Source organism: Canis aureus, chromosome X (genome assembly GCF_053574225.1).
Source record: "Canis aureus isolate CA01 chromosome X, VMU_Caureus_v.1.0, whole genome shotgun sequence".
NCBI lineage: Eukaryota > Metazoa > Chordata > Mammalia > Carnivora > Canidae > Canis > Canis aureus.
Window position 1 is genome coordinate 114,304,288 of NC_135649.1, and position 20,597 is coordinate 114,324,884.

The following is a 20,597-nucleotide window of genomic DNA, read 5'->3' on the forward strand; positions in this document are numbered from 1 at the left end:
GGCAGATGCTCAACCCCTCAGCCACCCAGGTTCTCTCCTCTTACCACTTTTATTCAACCAGTACTGGAAGTCCTCGTCACAGTCACTGAAGGAGAAATGAAGAGTATCCAAATTGATAGGCAAGAAGCAAAACTGCAGATGACATGATACTACGTACAGAAAACTAGCACTGATAAATGAATTCAGTAAGGTCAAAACACTAGCACTGATAAATGAATTCAGTAAGGTCACAGGATATAAAGTTAATATACAGAAATCTGTTGCATTTCTATACTTTAATAATGAAGTAGCAGAGAGAGAAATTAATAATGGCATTTACAATTGCACCAAAAATAAAATACCTAGAAATAAACTTAACAATTGAACTGAAAGACCTATACTATGAAACTATAAAACACTGATTAAAAAAAAAAGAAAGATGATATGAATGAAAAGATATTTCGTGCTCATGGATTGAGAGGACCAGTATTGTTAAAAGGTCCATACTACACAAAGCAACCTACAGATTCAATGCAAACCCTGTCAAAATACCAACAGCATTTTTCACAGAACTAGAATAATACTAAAATCTGTATGGAACCACAAAAGATCCCAAATAGCCAAAACAACCTTGAGAAAGAAGAACAAAGCTGGAGGTATCCCAATTCTAGATTGCAAGATAAACTACAAAGCTGTAGTAATCAAAACAGTAAGGTACTAGCGTAACATCAGACACATAGATCAAGGGGACACAATAGAGAGCCCAGAAATAAACCTATACTTATATGTGTCAGAATATACAATGGGGAAAAAAAAGTCTCTTCAACAAATGGTATTGGGCAAACTGGACAACCACATGCAAAACAATGAAACTGGATCACTTTCTTACACCATTATACAAAAATAACTCAAAATGGCTGAAACCATAAAATTACTAGAAGAAAACACAGGCAATAATATGTCTGATATCAACTGCAGAAACATTTTTCTACACAGGTTCCTCAGGCAAAGGAAACAAAAGCAAAATTAAACCATTGGGACTACACCAAAATAATGAGCTTCTGCACAGCAAAGGAAACCAACAAAACAAAAAGGCAACCTACTGAATAGCAGAAAATACTTGCAAATGATATATCCAATAAGGGATTAATACCCAAAATATATAAAGGACTTATAAACTCAACACACACACACACAAAACAATCCAATAAATAAACGGGCAGAGGACCTGAATACACATTTTTTGGAAGACATCCAGATGGCCAACAGACACATGAAAAGAGGCTCAATATCACTCATCATCAGGGAAACACAAATCAAAACCACAAGGAGATATCACCTCACACCTGTCAGAATGGCTAAAATCAACAACACAAGAAACAAGTGTCAGCGAGGATGTGAAGAAAAAGGAACCCTCATGCACTGTTGGTGGGAATGTTAACTGGTACAGCCACTGTGGAAAATAGTATGGAGGTTCCACAAACAATTAAAAATAGAATTACCATACAATCCAGTAATTCTGGTACTAGGTATTTACCCAAAGCATATGAAAAGCTAATTTGAAAAGATACACACACCCCTATGTTTACTGCAGCATTATCTACAAGAGGTGAGATAAGGAAACAACTCAAGTGTCTTGTCAGATGAATGGATGAGGAAACTGTGGTGTAAATACACACACACATACACAATGGAACTATCACTCAGCCATTTAAAAAAAAAAAATGAGGGAAGCCTGGGTGGCTCAGTCATTGAGCCATCTGCCTTCAGTTCAGGGCGTGATCCCGGAGTCCTGGGACCAAATCTTACATTGAGCTCCCCGCAGGGAGCCTGCTTCTCCCTCTGCCTGTGTCTCTGCCTCCCTGTCTCTCTCACGAATAAAATTAAAAAAAAAAAAAAAAAGAAGAAATCCTGCCATTTACAATAACATGGATGGAACTAGAGGGTATGATGCTAAGCGAAATGTCAGAAATATCATAAACTTCACTTGCACGTGGAATTTAAGGAATAAATGGAGAAACAAAGAAAAGAGTCAAATAGACTCTTAAATACAGAGAACTGATGATTGCCAAGGGGGAGGTGGGGGGGGGATGAGTGAAATAGATAAAGGGGATTAAGAGTACACTTACTGCAATTAGCACTGAGAAATATATATTGACAATGAATTCTTATACTATATACCTGAAACTAATATAACACTATATTAATTATACTTCAATAAACTGTAACATCATACTCATGCAATGGAATACACAGCAATTAATATGAACTATTGCTAAAAATAGTATGAATCAGCATAAGGTTGAGAGAAAGAAGCCACACTCAAGATATATTATAGGATTCCATGTATATAAAATGTAAAAATAGGCATTAATAATCTATGGTGCTAGATATCAGAATAGCACTTAAGACTGGATAATAGGGAAAGCTTAGTGATTGGGAGGGATACAAAGGGGGCTTCTGGGATGCTGGTATTGTTCTATTTCTTGTGGTAGGAGGTATTTCCTGGGGTTTATTTTTTGGTGGCTTATCAAGTAATATATATATAATTTCTTTTTTTTCACTTTCCTGAACTTTATTAAAGAAAAAAAACAATGATGGTAAATCTTGAGAACATAGTCAATTTTCTAGGATTCTTCCCTTGAAAATGTGACATTTGATTTCCAAACACATGCCAGAGCGTACATGGTTCCCATTTGTACTAATCAGGTGAGAAGCTGAAATCCTAAAATGTTCATCTTCAAACTTTACCCAGTCTGTGGTCTGTCTTTGGATCAGCAATAATTGCCTGAACAGCTACTATGGCTTCATTAATTTTTGTCTGTAGCTCTCTGAGCTCTTCTATATGCAGCAATTGCAGAATTTGAGCAGCTTCATTAAGAACTGCATCTCCTGTGTCAAAACTAAGAATGTGTTTATCTAGTGCAACAGGCAAGTCCTCTTTTGTTTGGTTTGCTTTGGCATCTGCATCTTGTGTCAGGCGCTCCTGTACCAAAATGCGAATTCCCTTAAGCATTACCAGGTAATCATCATGACGCTGAATCTGAAGAAGGTTAGCCAAAGCCATTACACCAGCCTTAAAATCAGGATTATTTACATCCAAATTGATCAACGGCTGGGCATTTTTAGCTGCATTGTCAGCATTCTTTGTATTATTGGGTATCAAGTCCTTGTATTTTTCAGCATTATCTCCATATTCAAGTCTAACAGCTAAACCAAGAAGCCAGTCAATTGCTTCTTGTCGATCTTGAATATTGAAAAGACAGTTAACATCTTTGAGATACTTTTCAAAGAACTTGGGCCAGTCACTGCTGTGGATGTTTCTTAAATTACCTCTGTCTTCAATCTTGCAGTGTCTGATTTTCTGGTCTTCAAGCCAAACAATAAAGTTTCTAAATTCTGTTTCATCTTTGCAGTTGAAGTCAGCCAGGTTGTGGTAGTCGAGGGCTGTCAGCTTGCGTCGGAACATGGTCCCCGCGTCTCGCTCCGGTCCCCCGGGCCTCGGCTGGGAGAGGAGAGGCGAGGAGGTGCGGGCGGCGCAGGCACCGGCGACACGGCAAAAGGGCCTATATATATAATTTTTGCATTGTATTGTTATACAATTACATTTCTACTGAAAGATATGTATATACAACAATGTTCATGATTGCACTGTCCATATGTTATTGGATTAATCAGTTATGGTATTAATTGGGGCACACCCATTAAAAAAAAATACATGCATACCATAGAGAATCTGCAATTTCAGTTCCAGACCACTGCAATACAGTGAGTACCAAAAACCAAGTCTAATGAATGTTTCCCAGTACGTTTAAAATACTTCCACTATACTTGAGTCTAAGCATGCAATAGCATTGTGTAAAAACAAAAAAAAACAAAAAAAAACAGTGTACATATCTAAATTTTAAAATATTGCTAAAAAAGCTAGCCATCATTTGAGCTTTCTTTTTTTTTTTTTTTTCCATTTGAGCTTTCAAGGCAGTCACAATCTTCCCGGTGGAGGGTCTTGCCTTGATGTTGATGGCTGATAACAGGGCAGGGGTTGCTGGAGGTGGAGTGGCTGTGGCCAAGAATAGGACAATGAAGTCTGCCACATTTATTGACCCTTCATGATTTCTACTACATCATTTACTCAAAATAGAATCTCTCTCAAAACTGGAATCAATCCTCTCAAACCCTGCCACTACATTTATGTCATTTCAATAACCTTCACAGCATCTCCAACAGTAGATTCCATCTCAAGAAGCCACTTTCTTTGCTCATCCATAAGCAGCAAATCCTCATCCATTCAAGTTTGATTTTGAGATTGCAGCAATTCAGTCCCATCTTCAGGGTCCACTTCTAATTCTACATATCTTGTTATTTCCACCACATTTGCACGGACTTCCTCCACTGAACACTTTGACTTGAATCTCTCAAAGTCATCCATGAGGGTTCAAGGCAACTTCTTCAAAACTCCTGTTAACATGGGTATTTTGACCTCTTCCCATCAGTCACAAATGTTCTTAATGGCATCTAAGAATGGTGAATTCTTCCCAGGTTTTCAACAGACTGCTCAGATCCATCAGAGGAACTGTGGCAACTATTTCCTAAATAAGACTTGAAAGTCAAAATTACTCCTGCAGAATGGACGCTGTGTTAGCAGACATGAAAGCACTATTAATCTCATTGTACATCTCCATCAAAGACCTTGGGTGACCAGATGCATTGTCAAGGATATATTTTTAAAGAAATTTTCTTTCTTAAGAAGGTCTCAACAGTAGACCTAAAATCTTCATTAAACCATGTTGTAAATAAATAAATAAATGAATGAATGAATAAATAAATAAATAAACCATGTTGTAAGCACATCTGCCAACCAGGCTTTGTTGCTCCATTTATAGAGTACAGGTAGAGTAGACAGTGTAATTTTTAAAGTTTTTAAGTAATCTCCACACCCCACGTGGGGCTCAAACTCATGACCCCAAGATCAAGAGTTGCATGCCCTTCTGGATGAGCCTACCAAGTGCCCTAGATTTAGCATAATTCTTGTGGGCCCCAGAAATTTTGGAAAGGTAGAGGAGTACTGGCTTCAACCTAAAGTCAACAGCTGCATTAGCCCCTAATAAGAGAGCCTGTTATTTGAAGCCAGGCATCGACTTCTCCTCTCCAGCTATGAAAGTCCTAGATGCCCTCTCCTTCCAATATACAAGTGTTTCATCTACATGGAAAATCTGTCCAGTGTAGCCACCTTCAGTAGTCACCTGAGCTGATCTTCTTCTGGGTCACCTGCTGCTTCCCCTTGCACTTTGAGGTTACAGAATCTGGTTCATTCCTCAAACCTCACAAACCAATCTTGTGAGCTTCCATCTCTTGCTTGGCAGCTTCCTCACCTCTCTCGGCCTTCATACCATTAAAGAGGGGTAGGGCCTTGCTCTGGAGTAGGCTTGGACTTAAAGGAATGTTCTAGCTGCTTTGATCTTCTGCCCAGAGCACAACAGTCTCCATGTCAGCAATAAGGCCGTTGCACTTTCTTACCAGTTGTGTGTTCACTAGGGCAACCCCTTATGTTACCTTTAAGAACTCTCTTTTGCATTCACTACCTGGCTGTTTGACACAAGAGGCCTAGCTTTCGGCCTGTCTGGGCTCTCAACATACGTTCCTCACTAAGCTTGGTCATCTCTGGCCTTTGGCTGAAAGCGAGAGATCTGCGACTCTTCCTTTCCCCTAAACACTTAGAGGCTATTGTAGGGTTATTAATAAGCCTCACTTCAATATCTTTGTGTCTCAGGGAACAGAAAGGCTGGAAGAGGAAGATGCGGACGATGGCCGGTCGGCAGGGCAGTGAGAACAGACACAATTATCAATTAAGTTCACCATCTTACATGGGTGGGGTTCGTGATGCCCCCAATTACCCTAATAACATCAATGATTACTGATCACAGATTCTATCAAAAGTTTAAAACATTGCAAGAAATAATAAAATGTAACAGACACAAAGTGAGCAAATACTGTTGCAAAAGCAGCACTGATAGACTTGCTGGACACAGTGTTGCCACAAACTCTCAATTTGTAAGAAATACAGTATCTGTGAAGTATAATAAAAAGTGAAAATAAAATGAGGTATGTCTGTACTCTAAAGTGTTGGCAGGGGAATGGGGAAATAGGCATGCTCATTCACTTGGGAGAGATTTTGTCAGGGTTTACATACGCTCAAATGCACATCCCCCTTTGACATTGTCATTTCCACTTCCCAAAGTTTACACAGCTAGACTTCCAAGGGGCATAAAGGGTGTACTACTGCACACTGATTGCTTCCAACAGCAAAACACAGTAAGATGATGAAATCTTCACCAAAGGGGGTTAAATACACGCTTTAAAAATAATTAGTCCGAATATACAAAGATTCATTGGTAAATAAAATAAGTTGCAAAACAATACAATCCCATTTAGGGTTATAGGTTTGTTTTTTTTTTTTAATTTTTATTTATTTATGATAGTCACAGAGAGAGAGAGAGGCGCAGAGACACAGGCAGAGGGAGAAGCAGGCTCCATGCACCGGGAGCCCGATGTGGGATTCGATCCCGGGTCTCCAGGATCACGCCCTGGGCCAAAGGCAGGCGCCAAACCTCTGCGCCACCCAGGGATCCCAGGTTATATATAGGTTTTAATCACACGGATTTTCACCGTTATAAACTAAATTCTGGTAGGAGTAACAAGAAACTATTCATCCTAGGTATCAGTGGAAAGGCAGATGAGAAGATATGAGCAGCAATTTCCAGTTTTCTTTCACTTATACTTTTCTGAATAGTTTGAAACTTTTTTTTTAAAGCCAGGAGTATAAATTAGAAGTTTCTAGTTTCTTAAAACAGTTGGAAGTACTCGGCTTCTGCATCAGCCAACCTAAAGGCCTTTTTTGTTTTTTCCTCTTTTCTGAAGAACTGAAAATCTGTTTCTCCCTTCCTCTAATGTGACCTACAGTCTGTTCTTTCATATTCGTTGCTTGCAATGCCTCTTTGGCTCATCCACTGATCTTCTCCTGACCTTTTTTCCAATCTGCTTGTTCTCTCCTCACACCTTCTTGCTCAGGCATGTCTGCTCTGCCTCTATAGAAAAGCTAGACATATTACAGAAATTTTCTTCAAGATCCTGTAGTAGATAATCTTTTGAGATGTGTTCTTTCCCCATCACTCGTTCTAGGTGAGGAATGGTCCTTTTCCAGTTCTGGAGTACTGTTCACAGGCCCGTAATTAGTTCCACTTCTCCCCTCTCCATATATATGTATATATCCCCTTTAAGAAGGAATTCTCTAGTTTCATTTATTCTATTTGTTTACATTGGTATGGGATCATGAGTATTTCGTACATTGCAATTCAATTCCTATATGATTATGTAACATTTTATATAATCCAGTATTTTACTTTGTTGCTCCATTTGTTCCAGCTTTGGCCTTTGGAAGGTCTTTCAGTTCTATTTTTGTTAATGAAGCATTTCCTTTCATCTGGCATTATAAAAGACTCCAGGCTCATCTTGTACATTCTCTGCCCCAGTCCTGGAATCAGCCACTGCTCCAGGTAGCCCTGGTTCCTATTATTATGGAATGGTATTGGAAACCAAATCTTAATGTTCTGAACTGGGCACTAGGTGTGCTCATTTGTTACTGGGGTGTCATTGCTTCTAGGCCCTCTCAGCCTGCAGAACAAGGAAATTTGAGTGTTCTAATCTGTGTAGATACACATGTCTATAAATATCTGTGTATCCTTTGCACCTATATTAAGCTAAACCTAAGCTTATACTGAGGGTTCCAACAAATCCATTACCACATGGATCATTCTAGCTGCTTTTCCTTATTGATCTGTGAAATGGTGCCTTAACAGGGAAAAACCCAGCTCTCGCCCTCTACTTACTATCCATTTAATTGTTCAGTTCCAGCATACATGTATGATGGTTTCCAAATTGTTAACCACTACCCCATAAGAAGTAACTAGCACCCTAAATATAGTGCCTATATATGGTTTCATTTGCTTTTAGTCTTAGTCTTCATTTCCAAAGGTAGTCAGCTTGCATCTTTTCTTCCCCATTCCCCAGTGAGACTGTCAGATGGTTTTGTTAGTTTGTAGGCCATCCTGGGATCACCTGACCTCCTCCATTTGCATATATGAAGGTTCACCCTTTGTACTATAGAGTTCAACAGGCTTTGACCAATATTTAGTGCTATATATCACACCATCATAGTATCATATGAAATACCTTCATGACCCTAAAAAAAGATTCCCTGTGCTTCACCTAATCAACCTCCTACCCCCTCCCTCTGAGTCCCAGGCAACCATCGATTCACTTACCAGCTCTATAGTTCCACCTTTTTCAGAAAAGTATATATATATATATGGAATCACATACTAGAACCCTTTTCAGACAAGCCTCTTTCACTAACTATGCATTTAAGGTTAATTTACATATACATACAAGTTTTTTTTTTTTTTTTTTTTTTTTTAAGATTTACTCTCGAGAGATAATGAGTGTGCTAGCAGTGGGGTGTGGGGGGTGGAGACAGGAGAAAGAATCCCAAGCAGACTCCATGTCAAGAGTGGAACCAATGCGGGGCTCAATCCCACAACTCTTTGGCCACCATCTGAGCCGAAGCCAGGAGACGGACACTTGACCAACCATACCACCGAGGCACCCCAGATTTATATTTTTGCATGGATTGACAATTCATCCCTTTAGCCAAATAGTATTCCATTGTCTAGATGTACCACAGCTTGTTTATCCACTCACCTACTCAAGGACATTTTGGTTGCTCCCAATTTCGGGCAATTATAACAAAAAAAAATATTTGCTACAAATATTTCTATCTGGGTATCTACATGGACTGAACTTTTTCAAATCAGTTGGGTAAATAACTAGGAGCATCACTGTCAGATGGTAAAACTATGTTTAACTTTTGAGAAACTACCAATCTCCCAAAGTGGCTATACCATTTTGCATTCACACTATCAACGAATGAGAGGTCCTGTTGCTCCACATCCTCACCATTTGTTGTAAGTAGCCTGGATTTCAGCCATTCTAACAGGAATATGGTGAAAGCTCTTTGTTGTTTTAATTTGCATTGCCCTAGTAACAAACGACCTTGAACATCTTTTTGTATGCTTATTTGCCATCTCTGTATCTTTGGTGACATGTCTGTTCAGATCCTTTACCCATTTTTTTCCCCCAAGATTTTATTTGACAGAGAGCACAAATGGGGGGGGGGGTGGCAGGCAGAGGAAGAGGGAGAAGTAGGCTCCCTGTGGAGCAGGGAACCCCATGTGGGTCTTGATCCCAGGACCCTGGGATCATGACCCAAGCTGAAGGCACTTAACCAACTGAGCCATCCAGGTGCCCTTTATCAATTTTTTAACTGGGTTGTCTCTTTACTGCATATATATATATATATATATATATATATATATGTATTTTTTTTTTGCCGTTTTTTTCTGTTGAGTTTTAAGTGTTCTTTGTGTATTTTTGATACAAGTCTTTTTATCAGATATGTCCTTTGCAAATATTTTCTCCCAGTCGGGGGCTTGTCTTTTCATTCTCAGTATCTTTCAGAGCAGATGTTTTTGATTTTAATAAAGTCTAATTGGTTAATTTTCTTTCATATACATGCTTTTGGTGTTCTATCTCATCGCCAACCCCAAAGTCACATTTTTTTTTAATGTTTTCTTACCTAAGTTTCATAGTTCGACATTTAAACTTATAACTTGTATGAGAACTAAAATAGACGGTAGATCTAAGGTCTGTGTCTAGGTTCATTTTTGTGTATGAGTGCCCCAATTGTTCCAGCACCGCAGGTGGAAAAGACCATCCTTCTTCCCGTGAACCACCCTCACCCTTTGTCGAAAATCACTTGACTATACAGTTGACCCTTGAACAACACGGGTTTTATATGGGGATTCTTTTTAAATCAATACAAGACAGTATTGTTAACATAGTTTCTCTCTCTCTCTTTTTTTTTTAAGATTTTATTTGTTTATTCATGAGAGAGAGAGAGAGAGAGAGATGCAGAGACACTGGCAGAGGGAGAAGCAGGCTCCACGCAGGCAGTCCGACACAGGACTCAACCCCGGGTCTCCAGGATCAGGCCCAGGGCTGAAGTCGGCGCTAAACCGCTGAGCCACCCGGGCTGCCCTTCATTTTAATTATTAATGACATTCTCTTCTCCAGCTTACTCTGAGAGTACGGTATATAATTCATTTAGCACACAAAATATCTGTTGACAGTTTATGTTATCAGTAAGGCTTCCAGTCAACAGGCTATTAGTTTTTGGGGAGTCAACAATTCTACATGGATTTCTGACTGCGTAATGGACATGGTTGGGAGGGTCAGAGCCCCCAACCCCCATGTTATTCAAGAGTCAACTGTATTTGTCTAGATTGACTTCTGGGCTTGCCGTTCTGTCCCACCGATATATGTAGCTATTCTTTTACCCATCACAGATAAGGGTTTTAAGTTCCAGAAAACAAGGAGCCAATGTCCAAATTCTCTGCACAGCTTTTTTTCCAGCATTATCTCTGAAAAGTTAGGGGTGGAAAGGATGGGTAAGTGGAATCTAGGGGAAAAGTAGTATGGCCATTCAACAACCCAGCACCCTTGAATACAGATACAATAAAATAAAACTACGGGTCTCTGTTAGGGCATAAACAACAGTTAGGTACAATATATCTCCCTACATATTTTCCGATGTTCTCAATTTTTTAATCAGAAGCCACAAAATTTTAAAGTTATTTCATTTTAAAAATAGCTGTTTTAGTGTTAGCAAAGACTTCTACCCAAATCTTGCCATGAGGATGCCTACCATGTCTGCTATCCATAGTTTTTCTGAATTTCAGAACTTAAACTAGGATGCTGGGTAAAGCTGGTAAGAGCTGTTCACCACATGTCTTTCTGAACCAGAAGCATTTGAACAGAGTGTATAAAGGCAAAAAACTATTTTTAAAGATAACATAAAAAAATAAATAAATAAAGGTAACATAAAATACCAGTAAGTGGATTATTTCTTAATATCCCTGTAGGCCTCAAGTTTTCTTCTGAAAAAATAGTTAAGCTACATATATCTACACCTTATATCTGTGTCCTGCCCAGTAGGATATGTGGCTATTTAAAATCTAAGATGCAGTTCTTCAGTTACACTAGCCACATTTCAAATGTTTAATAGTCACATGTGGCTAGTGGCTACTACATCAGATAGCAGATATAGACGTTCCCATCATTACAGGGAATTTATATTAGATGCTACTGCCTCTATATTCTATACAGAATATAGAACCACTTACCATACTGAAGTTCAATTTGGATGTCCTATGCTGCAGGTACTCTGGAAGGTCTTGTGATCATATTTACTCATCCTCTGGTAACATTACTCCCAAGAGACTAGGTAATTAAGTCATAGACTAATGGTTGCAGAAAATAAGTACTCAAATGTTTGCTGAATGCTAAGTTCTAAATGAATGCCCTACTGGGGATGGTAGCAATACTGGCAACAAAACCCAAAAGCACACCAACACAGAAGGGCTGCTATATATTGTTACAGATTATTTAAAATAGACCTAAAGAATATGTATTACAGGCAAGTTACCAGTTTAAGTTCATGCTACAAAGTCCATCATCAAGCCCAGCCCATGGTATGGCACCCATGGCAGTTATGGACTCTATGAAGGTTATCAAGGCCAAGATTAAAGCAATTTATCAGGCTCACATAAATACTTAATAAAAATATATATATATTTAACACTTAGTACTGACCAGATACCTCATTCTTTAAGCAAATATTAATAATCTGTAAACTACTTGAGGGAGAGATGTGGGATACAAAGATACCTAGCCTTAACATTGTTAATTTGTGTGTGTGGAAATGTTCCCAACAATGGCTGTCTTTACAAAAAGTAGCTTTCAAATCATTTGTAGGGCTTTAACAACTTCTGTCTCTTCTTTGAGTAAGAGCAATTAAGAAGAATGAAACTTGGGGAAGTGATTTACATTGTCAAATTGGATGAATTGTTCTATTCATTTAAAAGGTAAGGTACTGGGATGCCTGGGTGGCTCAGTTGGTTGGATGTCTGCCTTCAGCTCAGGTTGTGATCCCAGGGCCCTGGGATCGAGCCCCGTATCATCAGAGGGGTGGTGACCCTGCTCAGTGTGGAGTCTGCTCCTGTCTCCCCCTCTGTGTTCTCTAATAAATCGATCTTTAAAAAAAAAAAAAAGATAAGGTATTGGGGTGCCTGGCTGGCTTAGTCAGTGGACCATGTGACTCTTGATCTTAGGGTCGTGATTTCAAGCTCCATGTTGGGTGTAGAGATTACTTAAGATCTTTTTCAAAAGTTAGATTAAAAAAAAAAAAGATAAAAAGGTAAGGTACTGTCACAGCATGGAAAAATAAAAAAAAAATAAAATAAAAAAAAGAAAAATCAAATTCATATTAAATTCCGTACTCATATCCCTCAAGATTATTACTTTCATAGTTCTGCAGGAAAAAGTACATGACAAAAATCTTGCTATTTCTTTTTTATAAAGATGAAGGCTCCTACCTTTGTTTTCTTTATCAAATCCTGAGATCTGTTAAAAGAAAATATTTCATCTTTATTCAACTGTTCAGTTATAATTAACAGACCAAAGCAGATTATAAAAACTAAACAATCCTACCAGTGATTTGTAGAGACTGGATTCAGGGTTGATTTTAATGAGTTGTAATAGATCTTGCATAGTAAGTACCTTAAAGAAAAAAAAATTAGACTTTTTTACATCGGTGTTTAAATGATAAACTAGGAGGCTTCTGAAGACAATTATGCTTTGGATTAAATTTAAAAATTTATAACCATGCTAATAATGTAAAATTGAAGCACTTTCTTATATTATTAACATATTAAAGTCACAAGGATAAAAATTTTTTTTTAAGATTTTATTTATTTATTTATGAGAGAGAGAGAGAGAGGCAGAGACACAAGTAGAGGGAGAAGCAGGCTCCATGGAGGAAGCCCAACATGGGATTTGATCCCGGGTCTCCAAGATCACGCCCTGGACTGAAGGTGGTGCTAAACTGCTGAGCTACCCAGGTTGCCCAATATTTTTCTTGATCACCTAATTAATCTCCAAATATTTCATAGTGAATACGTCTAATATGTCTAAATGGCTAATACCTTACAGAGTATAAACACACAAATATCCGATGAACCAATGAATACATATATAATTTCCAGGGTCTCCTAACTGCAAGAAAGTTTTTAAAGTATATTGCTTCAAAATATAAATGAAGTTTTATTGTCTTTACAACAATGAATAACTAAAGCATACACAAAATAGTTTTAAACATTTTTGGGTCACTATTCTTAATATATATTTATACTATAATACTTATTTTTACTAAGTCTACCCAGAGAACATTGATAGGTTTTCAAATGGTTTTCCTTTATTTTTTTTTTAATGGTTTTCCTTTAAAGAAAATATTCTGCACAGCATTTTAGAGTAGAAACCTTTAAGTATGTGGACTGGATTTACTACTGTAACAACTAAGTAATTCACTATTACTCATGCAATAAGCAAAATTCTAAAACATACTTGGAAAGTTAGGGGCACCTGGCTCAGTTGGTAGAACATGTGACCTTTTTTTTTTTTTTAAGATTTGAGAGAGATTACACAAGCACAATGGTGGGGGGGCATGGGGAGAGGGAAAAGGAGGCTCCCTGCTGAGCAGAGTTCAATGTGGGGCTCAATCCCAGGACCGTGGGATCATGACTTGGGGGGAAGCCAGATGCCTAACCAAAATGAGCCACCCAGGTGCCCTGAACATTTGACTCTTGATTTTGAGGTTGAGTTCAACCCCCACATTGGGTATAGAGTTTACTTTAAAAAAACAAAACAGGGGATCCCTGGGTGGCGCAGTGGTTTGGTGCCTGCCTTTGGCCCAGGGCGCCATCCTGGAGACCCGGGATCGAATCCCACATTGGGCTCCCGGTGCATGGAGCCTGCTTCTCTCTCTGCCTATGTCTCTGCCTCTCTCTCTCTCTCTGTCTGTGAAATAAATAATAAATAAATAAATAAATAAATAAATAAATAAATAAGAAACCTTAAAGACTGATGGACCAAATAAGAATTCCTAATGTTGATAAAGAAAATTTGGTTGTTAAGAAATAAATACAGCACATTTGAATTTTCAAATACTAACGTTGTTCTTATTTTCTTAAAACTCCTGAATATGAAACTTTTGGTCAATTATAGACAAGGAATAAAAATACAGTAACAACACCAAGAGTTAAACTATGGACTTTAAGGGCACCTTGGTGGCTCAGTTGGTTAAGGCTCTGCCTTTGGCTCAGGTCATGGTCCTGGGGTCGAGCCCCACATTGGGTTCTCTGCTTAGCAGGGAGTCTGCTTCTCCTGCCTCCCCCTATTCCTGCTCTCTTGCATGCACATTTGTGTGCTCTGTCTCTCTCAAATAAATATTTTGAAAAATAAATGAAAATAAACATGAACTACAGGTGGTAAGGTGTGACAATGTAGGGTCTATTGGAAAATTGTATATAATGGGGGCGTGTAGGTGGCTTAGTTGGTTAACCATCAAACCCTTGATTTCAGCTCAGATCATGATCTCAGGGTCATGAGATCGAGCCTTGCTCAAGGCTCCACAATGGGTGTGAAGCCTGCTTAAGATTCTCTCTCTTCCTCTTTCTGCCCCTCCTTGCCTCCCTCTCTTAAAAAAAAAAAAAAAAATCAAGTATTTAATTAAAAAATGTTGCTAGTAGGGGAGGCTGTGCATGAGTGGGAGCAGGGAATATATGGGATGGCCTCTTTTCTGCTCAATTTTGCTCTGAACCTGAACTGCTTTAAAAAATTATGTCTATTTAAAAAAAATAGGCAAAGTTTGCTATATCAGCCTTTAAAATAATCAAGTATGATTATTTCTCCACTATTACTATTGAACATAAATTAGAAAATAGGTAAAAACAGGTGTTTTGGGGATCCCTGGGTGGCTCAGCGGTTTAGCACCTGCCTTTGGCACAGGGCGCGATCCTGGAGTCCCAGGATCGAGTCCTGCATCAGGCTCCCGGCATGGAGCCTGCCTCTTCCTCCTCCTGTGTCTCTGCCTCTCTCTCTCTCTATGTCTATCATAAATAAATAAATCTTTAAAAAAAAAACCACAGGTGTTTTAGTTATTTGAGTAGTCCACAGATTTTTAAAAGCTATTGTATCCCTCACTTCTCTTGGGTAATCCCAAGGAATAGAAATATGTGAAAAGATTTTAATGTAGTAAGAACACAGTTTAGAGATCTAGATTTACAGCCCTGCATTGCTATTTACAAATCATGTGACCTTGAGCAAACTATTTCACTTTTCCAGAGGTTGGTTCCTCAGTTGTAAAACAGCTAACACCTGAAGTGTGACTAGTACAGTGACAAGCTTACAACAGACATTCAACGTAAATGGCAACTGGGAGTCTTAGTAGACTACTTGGAATGGGAGGTCAGTTCTAGCTTCAAAACAGTGATTCTACACATCACAATTGTACCAAAGACTAATCAAGATGTCAAGGAATTGATAATAATCAACTTTAGTACTCCCCTCTGTTACATTATATGATGTGAATTCGGAGATGCCCGAGAAACGGACGTTGCTAGCGAAGGAATACTCAGCTATTATGCAGAAAGAAGCTGTTAACAGAAAATTCAAAAATAGAAAAGGAAGGATTTTACCTTTTCTTTGGCCAAACCACTTTCCGGAAAGAAAACAGAAAGCGAATACTCATAGCCGCATCTCTGTAAGTAATCTGCCACTAGAGAGTTAGAAGCGCTGGTTAAGAGGGCACTCCCTTCCACTGAAACGGACGGGGGCTGCAGTTCTCCATTCAACACAGGGTGCATCAATTCGTGAATTAGCTTGTTTCGGAGTTGTGTCTAGCTCAAAAAACAAAAATGAAATGAGTGAAAAATTTTTCAGCAGGATTTCACTAGAGGTATGCAGATTTGTCGCATGAATTAGCATCCTTATTTCCAGAATGGTTTCAGATCCATGACCAAAAGTTAGGAACCATCCTCTATACGTTGTGTTACCATGTGACACAAGTAGCTCAATGAGTTTTGAAAGAAGAAACTCGTTTTCACCAACTTCCAAGTTATCTTGTGGTGAGCCAGAACACATGTATATTCTAACTTCACTTCCCCAGGAGCCCATTTCAGGATGTTTTAGTCAGGATACCAAGTACAGGAGACAGTTCTGCCCCTTACTCACTTTTCTGTGGACTACTGGAGAATATGAAAATATTGGGCATATTGACCAAAACAAAATTGGGTTCCCAAAAAAAGAAATCTCACATACGCGAGAGAAATCAGTAAATCCAAAAAACTTACTACGATGTACTTTTGCATACAGTATTTACATCTCAAGACATGGAAGTAATTTTCTCACATTTTATAAATGAGAAAATTACAGTTCAAAGCGGGTCATTTTCTCAAGGTTTAATATGAGCATTATTCATCTGAGTTTTAACAAAATTCCCTAAGTTACTCAGACTACTGGGTAGTTGTTCTAGTCTATTTTGGAAACACACAACTGGGCTGAGCTTAAGAGTACACTGCCTAGATTCAGGAGGTTCGGCAGTAAATTATATCTAATAAGTTCATATTAATAGAATCCAAGCAAGAAACTAATGGAGTTGTTATACCTCTTTCTTTTAGCCATTAGCTCAAGAGTAGAAGAGCATATAATTACCAGTATAGAACAGGCCTCGGAATACATCTAAAGTCCCACAGTAAAAAGGAAAAAAAAAAACCTGTACTCTGTTTAGAATACATATGCTCTGCCTCATCTAGTATAGTTCAGTAACTGAAAAAAAGAGAAATTATAGCATCTTCCACCAGTAAAATTTAGAGGTGATTTAATTAGATTTGTAACAACTAAGGAACACATATATATATTTTTAACAATGTATTTTGGGGGACGCCTGGGTGGCTCAGCGGTTGAGCATCTGCCTTCCGGCTCAGGGCACAATCCCGGGGTCCCGGGATCGAGTCCCACATCAGGCTCCCTGCATGGAGCCTGCTTCTCCCTCTGCCTGTGTCTCTGTCTCTCTCTGTCTCTCATGAATAAGTAAAATCTTTTTTAAAAAAAGATTTAGATCCAGCTTAATAAAATGACTTAAGGGGTCTTGCAAACAAGACCCTACTGAAATAGGTTAAAATTTAGAGGAGTGACAGAAGCATAAAGATGAAAATGAGGGTAGGAAAAAAGCAAAGAATATTACAGATGAATCCCCAGCTCAACAAACACAAAAAGCAAGCCATCTAGCACTTGTTGGAAGGAATCCCAAAACTGGCTGGGGGGCTCTCCAACAGCCAATGCAAAGAGGGAAATCCACTCAGAATTACTGCTCCTAAAATAGAAGTACAATTATTGTGGGTGGGGAGGCAAACTGGGAGAGAAGAGACTTGTGGATCCTCAGCACATCTCTCTTGGAAATTAGGGTAGACTCAAAATAAGGAAAAAGACTTGATAAATTGCATTTAATGGGTACTGGACTTTGTAGTTAGCCACAAATTCTTTTCAAAAACACCCAAATAAAATGTTCATTAGGCCATTAAAAATTCAATGAATTTTAAAAATTAAAACTCAGGGATCCTGGGTGGCTCAATGGTTTGGCGCCTGCCTTCATCCAAAGGCGTGATCCTGGGGTCCCACGATCAAGTCCCACATCGGGCTCCCTGTGTGGAGCCAGCTTCTCCCTCTGCCTGTGTCTCTGCCTCTATCTATCTCCGTCTCCCGGTCTCTCCCCCTCTCTCTCCCTCATGAGTAAATAAAAGATCTTTAAAAAAATAAAATTAAAATTAAAACTCACTCAGGCCATAGTCACTGAATTGAGAAAACAAAAATTAGCCCAGACTTAGTAAGTAAAGATCTGTCTTCCCATTGGTAAAGCTGGAATAACAGAACTGAACAGCCAGCTGAAAAAAGAAACAATGTTTCTCCAGAAGATAGACTGCATTTGTAAAGTGAACAAGCTTAGCAGAATCTGGATACCAAATCCAAACAAGGAGTACTTAAAAAGGATAAGGATAGGTCAGTATCATTTGCGACTATAAATAAAACACCAATCTAATTCAGAAGCACAGTAAAAGAAAATATGCCATGGCCAGGAATCCAAGGACCATTCTACATAAAAAACCACATTAATGCATTATACACTACAACTAATTCCAAATGGGTTAAAGTTAACTTAAAAAAAAAAAGGCCTTCTTAAAAAATAAAAAGGGAGTATTAGTTCTCTTAGAAGAACTGAGAATAACCAGCAAAAGAAAAAAAATAGATTTGGCCATATTAAAAACATAACATCAATATTTTTGGAATCAAATCAAAATTGAACACTGAGATAAAGTATGGCTGCAAAAAATGGAAAAGAGATTTAGTTTCTATTAAAAGACATCTTAGGGGCAGCCCCGGGTGTCTCAGAGATTTAGTGCTGCTTCAGCCCAGGGCGTGATCCTGGAGTCCCCAGATCAAGTCCCACGTCGGGCTCCCTGCATGGGGCCTGCTTCTCCCTCCGCCTGTGTCTCTGCCTCTCTCTTGGTCTCTCATGAATAAATAAATAAAATCTTAAAAAAAAATAAAACACATCTTATACGTTAATAAAACACCCCTGGGGAGAAAAATGGGCAAGAAACATGAACTGCCAATCCACAGAAAACATATGAATCACCAGAAAATATGGGCATCCTCAATAATTAAAGGAATATTAAAATAAAGTTAAAATAAAGTTTTTCCAGTGTTTAAACAAAGTCATGACAATACCATTGGAGAGATAAGCATTGTCAAATTGCTGGTAGTATACTATTACAATCTTTTTAGGACAAGAACCATATACTGAGAGCCTTAAAAAAGCTCAGGCCTTGAGTGGTTCAGTAGGTTGAGTGTCTGACTTTAGCTAGGTTCATCTCAGGGTCCTGGGATTGAGCCCTGCATTGGGTTTCACGCAGTGGGGAGCTTGCTTCTCCCACTCCTCTGCACCTCCTCCTGCTCTCTTGCTCTGTCTCTCATAAATAAATGAAATCTTAACAACAACAACAACTCAGGCTTCTAGGTCAGTAATGTCACGTAACCTATTCTAGGCAAAAAATGAGAGATGCATTAAAGGAATGTGTAGACCTGAGTGTAACGTAAATCTTCAACAGGGGACTGCTACATAAATTACCCATACGTTCAAAGACAAGCCTGGTGCCATTGAAAATGAGGATTTCAAGGAACTTTAAAGGATACAGGAAAATCAGATTATACAGGAGGGGTACCTGGCTGGCTCAGCTGATGAAGTGTGGGACTCTGGGTCTCCATCCAGGCTGTGGGCCTGAGCCTTTTATTGGGTATGGAGATTACTTAAAATCCTGGGGGGGGGGGGGGTTTACAGTTATGCCATTTACTGTTTATATTAGGGATGATGTTTCTCCACGTCTTTCCATATTTTTCAGATGAATCTGAAGGTTTTTTAAGTTACGAAAACAATGGGAGAGGGAGGAAGGTTTTTAAAAAGCTCACTTTTCGGGATCCCTGGGTGGCACAGCGGTTTGGCGCCTGCCTTTGGCCCAGGGCGCGATCCTGGAGACCCGGGATCGAATCCCACGTCGGGCTCCCGGTGCATGGAGCCTGCTTCTCCCTCTGCCTGTGTCTCTGCCTCTCTCTCTCTGTGACTATAATAAACAAATAAAAATTAAAAAAAAAAAAAAGCTCAGTTTTCGTTGACTTTTTTAAGGAGGGGAGGGGCAGAGGGAGAAGCAGAATCTTAAGCAGGCACCGCCCCCAGTGCTTAGCTGACACTGGGCGGAGCCCACAATCCTGATGAGGACCTCAGAGGAAACCAAGAACCAGAGGCTCAGCTGACTGAGCCACCCAGGCGCCCCCTTAACATCTTAAAATATACTTTTGAAACGTATCCAGTAACAAAAACATTTGAGCTACTCTTACTCCTTGGTGTTGATACAATGTATACTAATGCTTGCTGCTCAAATGTTTATACATCTGAATACATTTTAAAGAAGTTTCTCATTTCCTAAATTATTCTACTGTAAGTAGTAACTAATGTTTTCTATATGCTGTCAAAATCCTTCATTCAAAAGTGAGTACTATTACAAACCTATTCATTCAAGACTTGCAAGCCAGATTTATAAACCAAGTCCACCTCTACTAGAACATGTTCACCTTACGTGGCTATCCACTACTACCTTAATATCAGTCCAATAAGCCTCTTACTTCAATATATTAAGACCACTCAAACGCTAGGCCATTTTCAAGACTTTTGTGCTCCAGAGCAGAGAGTTACACAGGAACATAAAAATGTAATTCACCAAAAACAATCTATGTCATACTCTTTTTAAAATGCAAGAGCTAGGTGTATTTAAACGTTGGGTGCCTGTTACAGGTTAGACTTGCCTAAGTTCTGTAAAAGAGATGCATAAAGCTCATACCTTGAGTGTGTCCAGTATTCCCCGATCCTTAAACGTCTGGTACAACTTTTTTCGCAGTTCATCTTGACTCAACATGTCGGGTTTGGAGGGCATTGTGGTCTGGAAGAAAAAACCGTTACGGGTTACCTGGTGGGCAGACGCAGCGCGAACTTCTGAAAA

The 20,597-nt window shown here is 39.0% G+C and overlaps 1 protein-coding gene and 1 pseudogene across 9 annotated transcripts in view; both read right to left on the reverse strand.

Moving 5' to 3' along the window:
• The window catches only part of OFD1 (OFD1 centriole and centriolar satellite protein), a 54,148-nt gene that overhangs the window by 32,757 nt on the left and 794 nt on the right, over positions 1-20,597 (reverse strand). For 6 of the 8 annotated variants that reach the window (XM_077887462.1, XM_077887459.1, XM_077887461.1 and 3 more), the window contains exons 2-5: positions 20,439-20,537; positions 15,687-15,887; positions 12,643-12,711; positions 12,528-12,555 (exon numbers count right to left, since the gene is read on the reverse strand). In XM_077887462.1, the coding sequence (XP_077743588.1) occupies positions 12,528-12,555; positions 12,643-12,711; positions 15,687-15,887; positions 20,439-20,531 (391 nt within the window). In that variant the 5' untranslated portion in view covers positions 20,532-20,537. Of the gene's footprint in view, positions 1-12,527; positions 12,556-12,642; positions 12,712-15,686; positions 15,888-19,512; positions 19,665-20,438; positions 20,538-20,597 lie in introns of those variants that run through there. The other 2 variants (XM_077887460.1, XM_077887463.1) reach the window with 2 other exon arrangements.
• Positions 2,529-12,711, reverse strand: LOC144307587 (RNA transcription, translation and transport factor protein pseudogene; annotated as a pseudogene). The gene is made up of 3 exons (XR_013374404.1): positions 12,643-12,711; positions 12,528-12,555; positions 2,529-3,545 (listed from the first exon to the last, which is right to left on the reverse strand). The product of XR_013374404.1 is annotated as an RNA transcription, translation and transport factor protein pseudogene (transcript).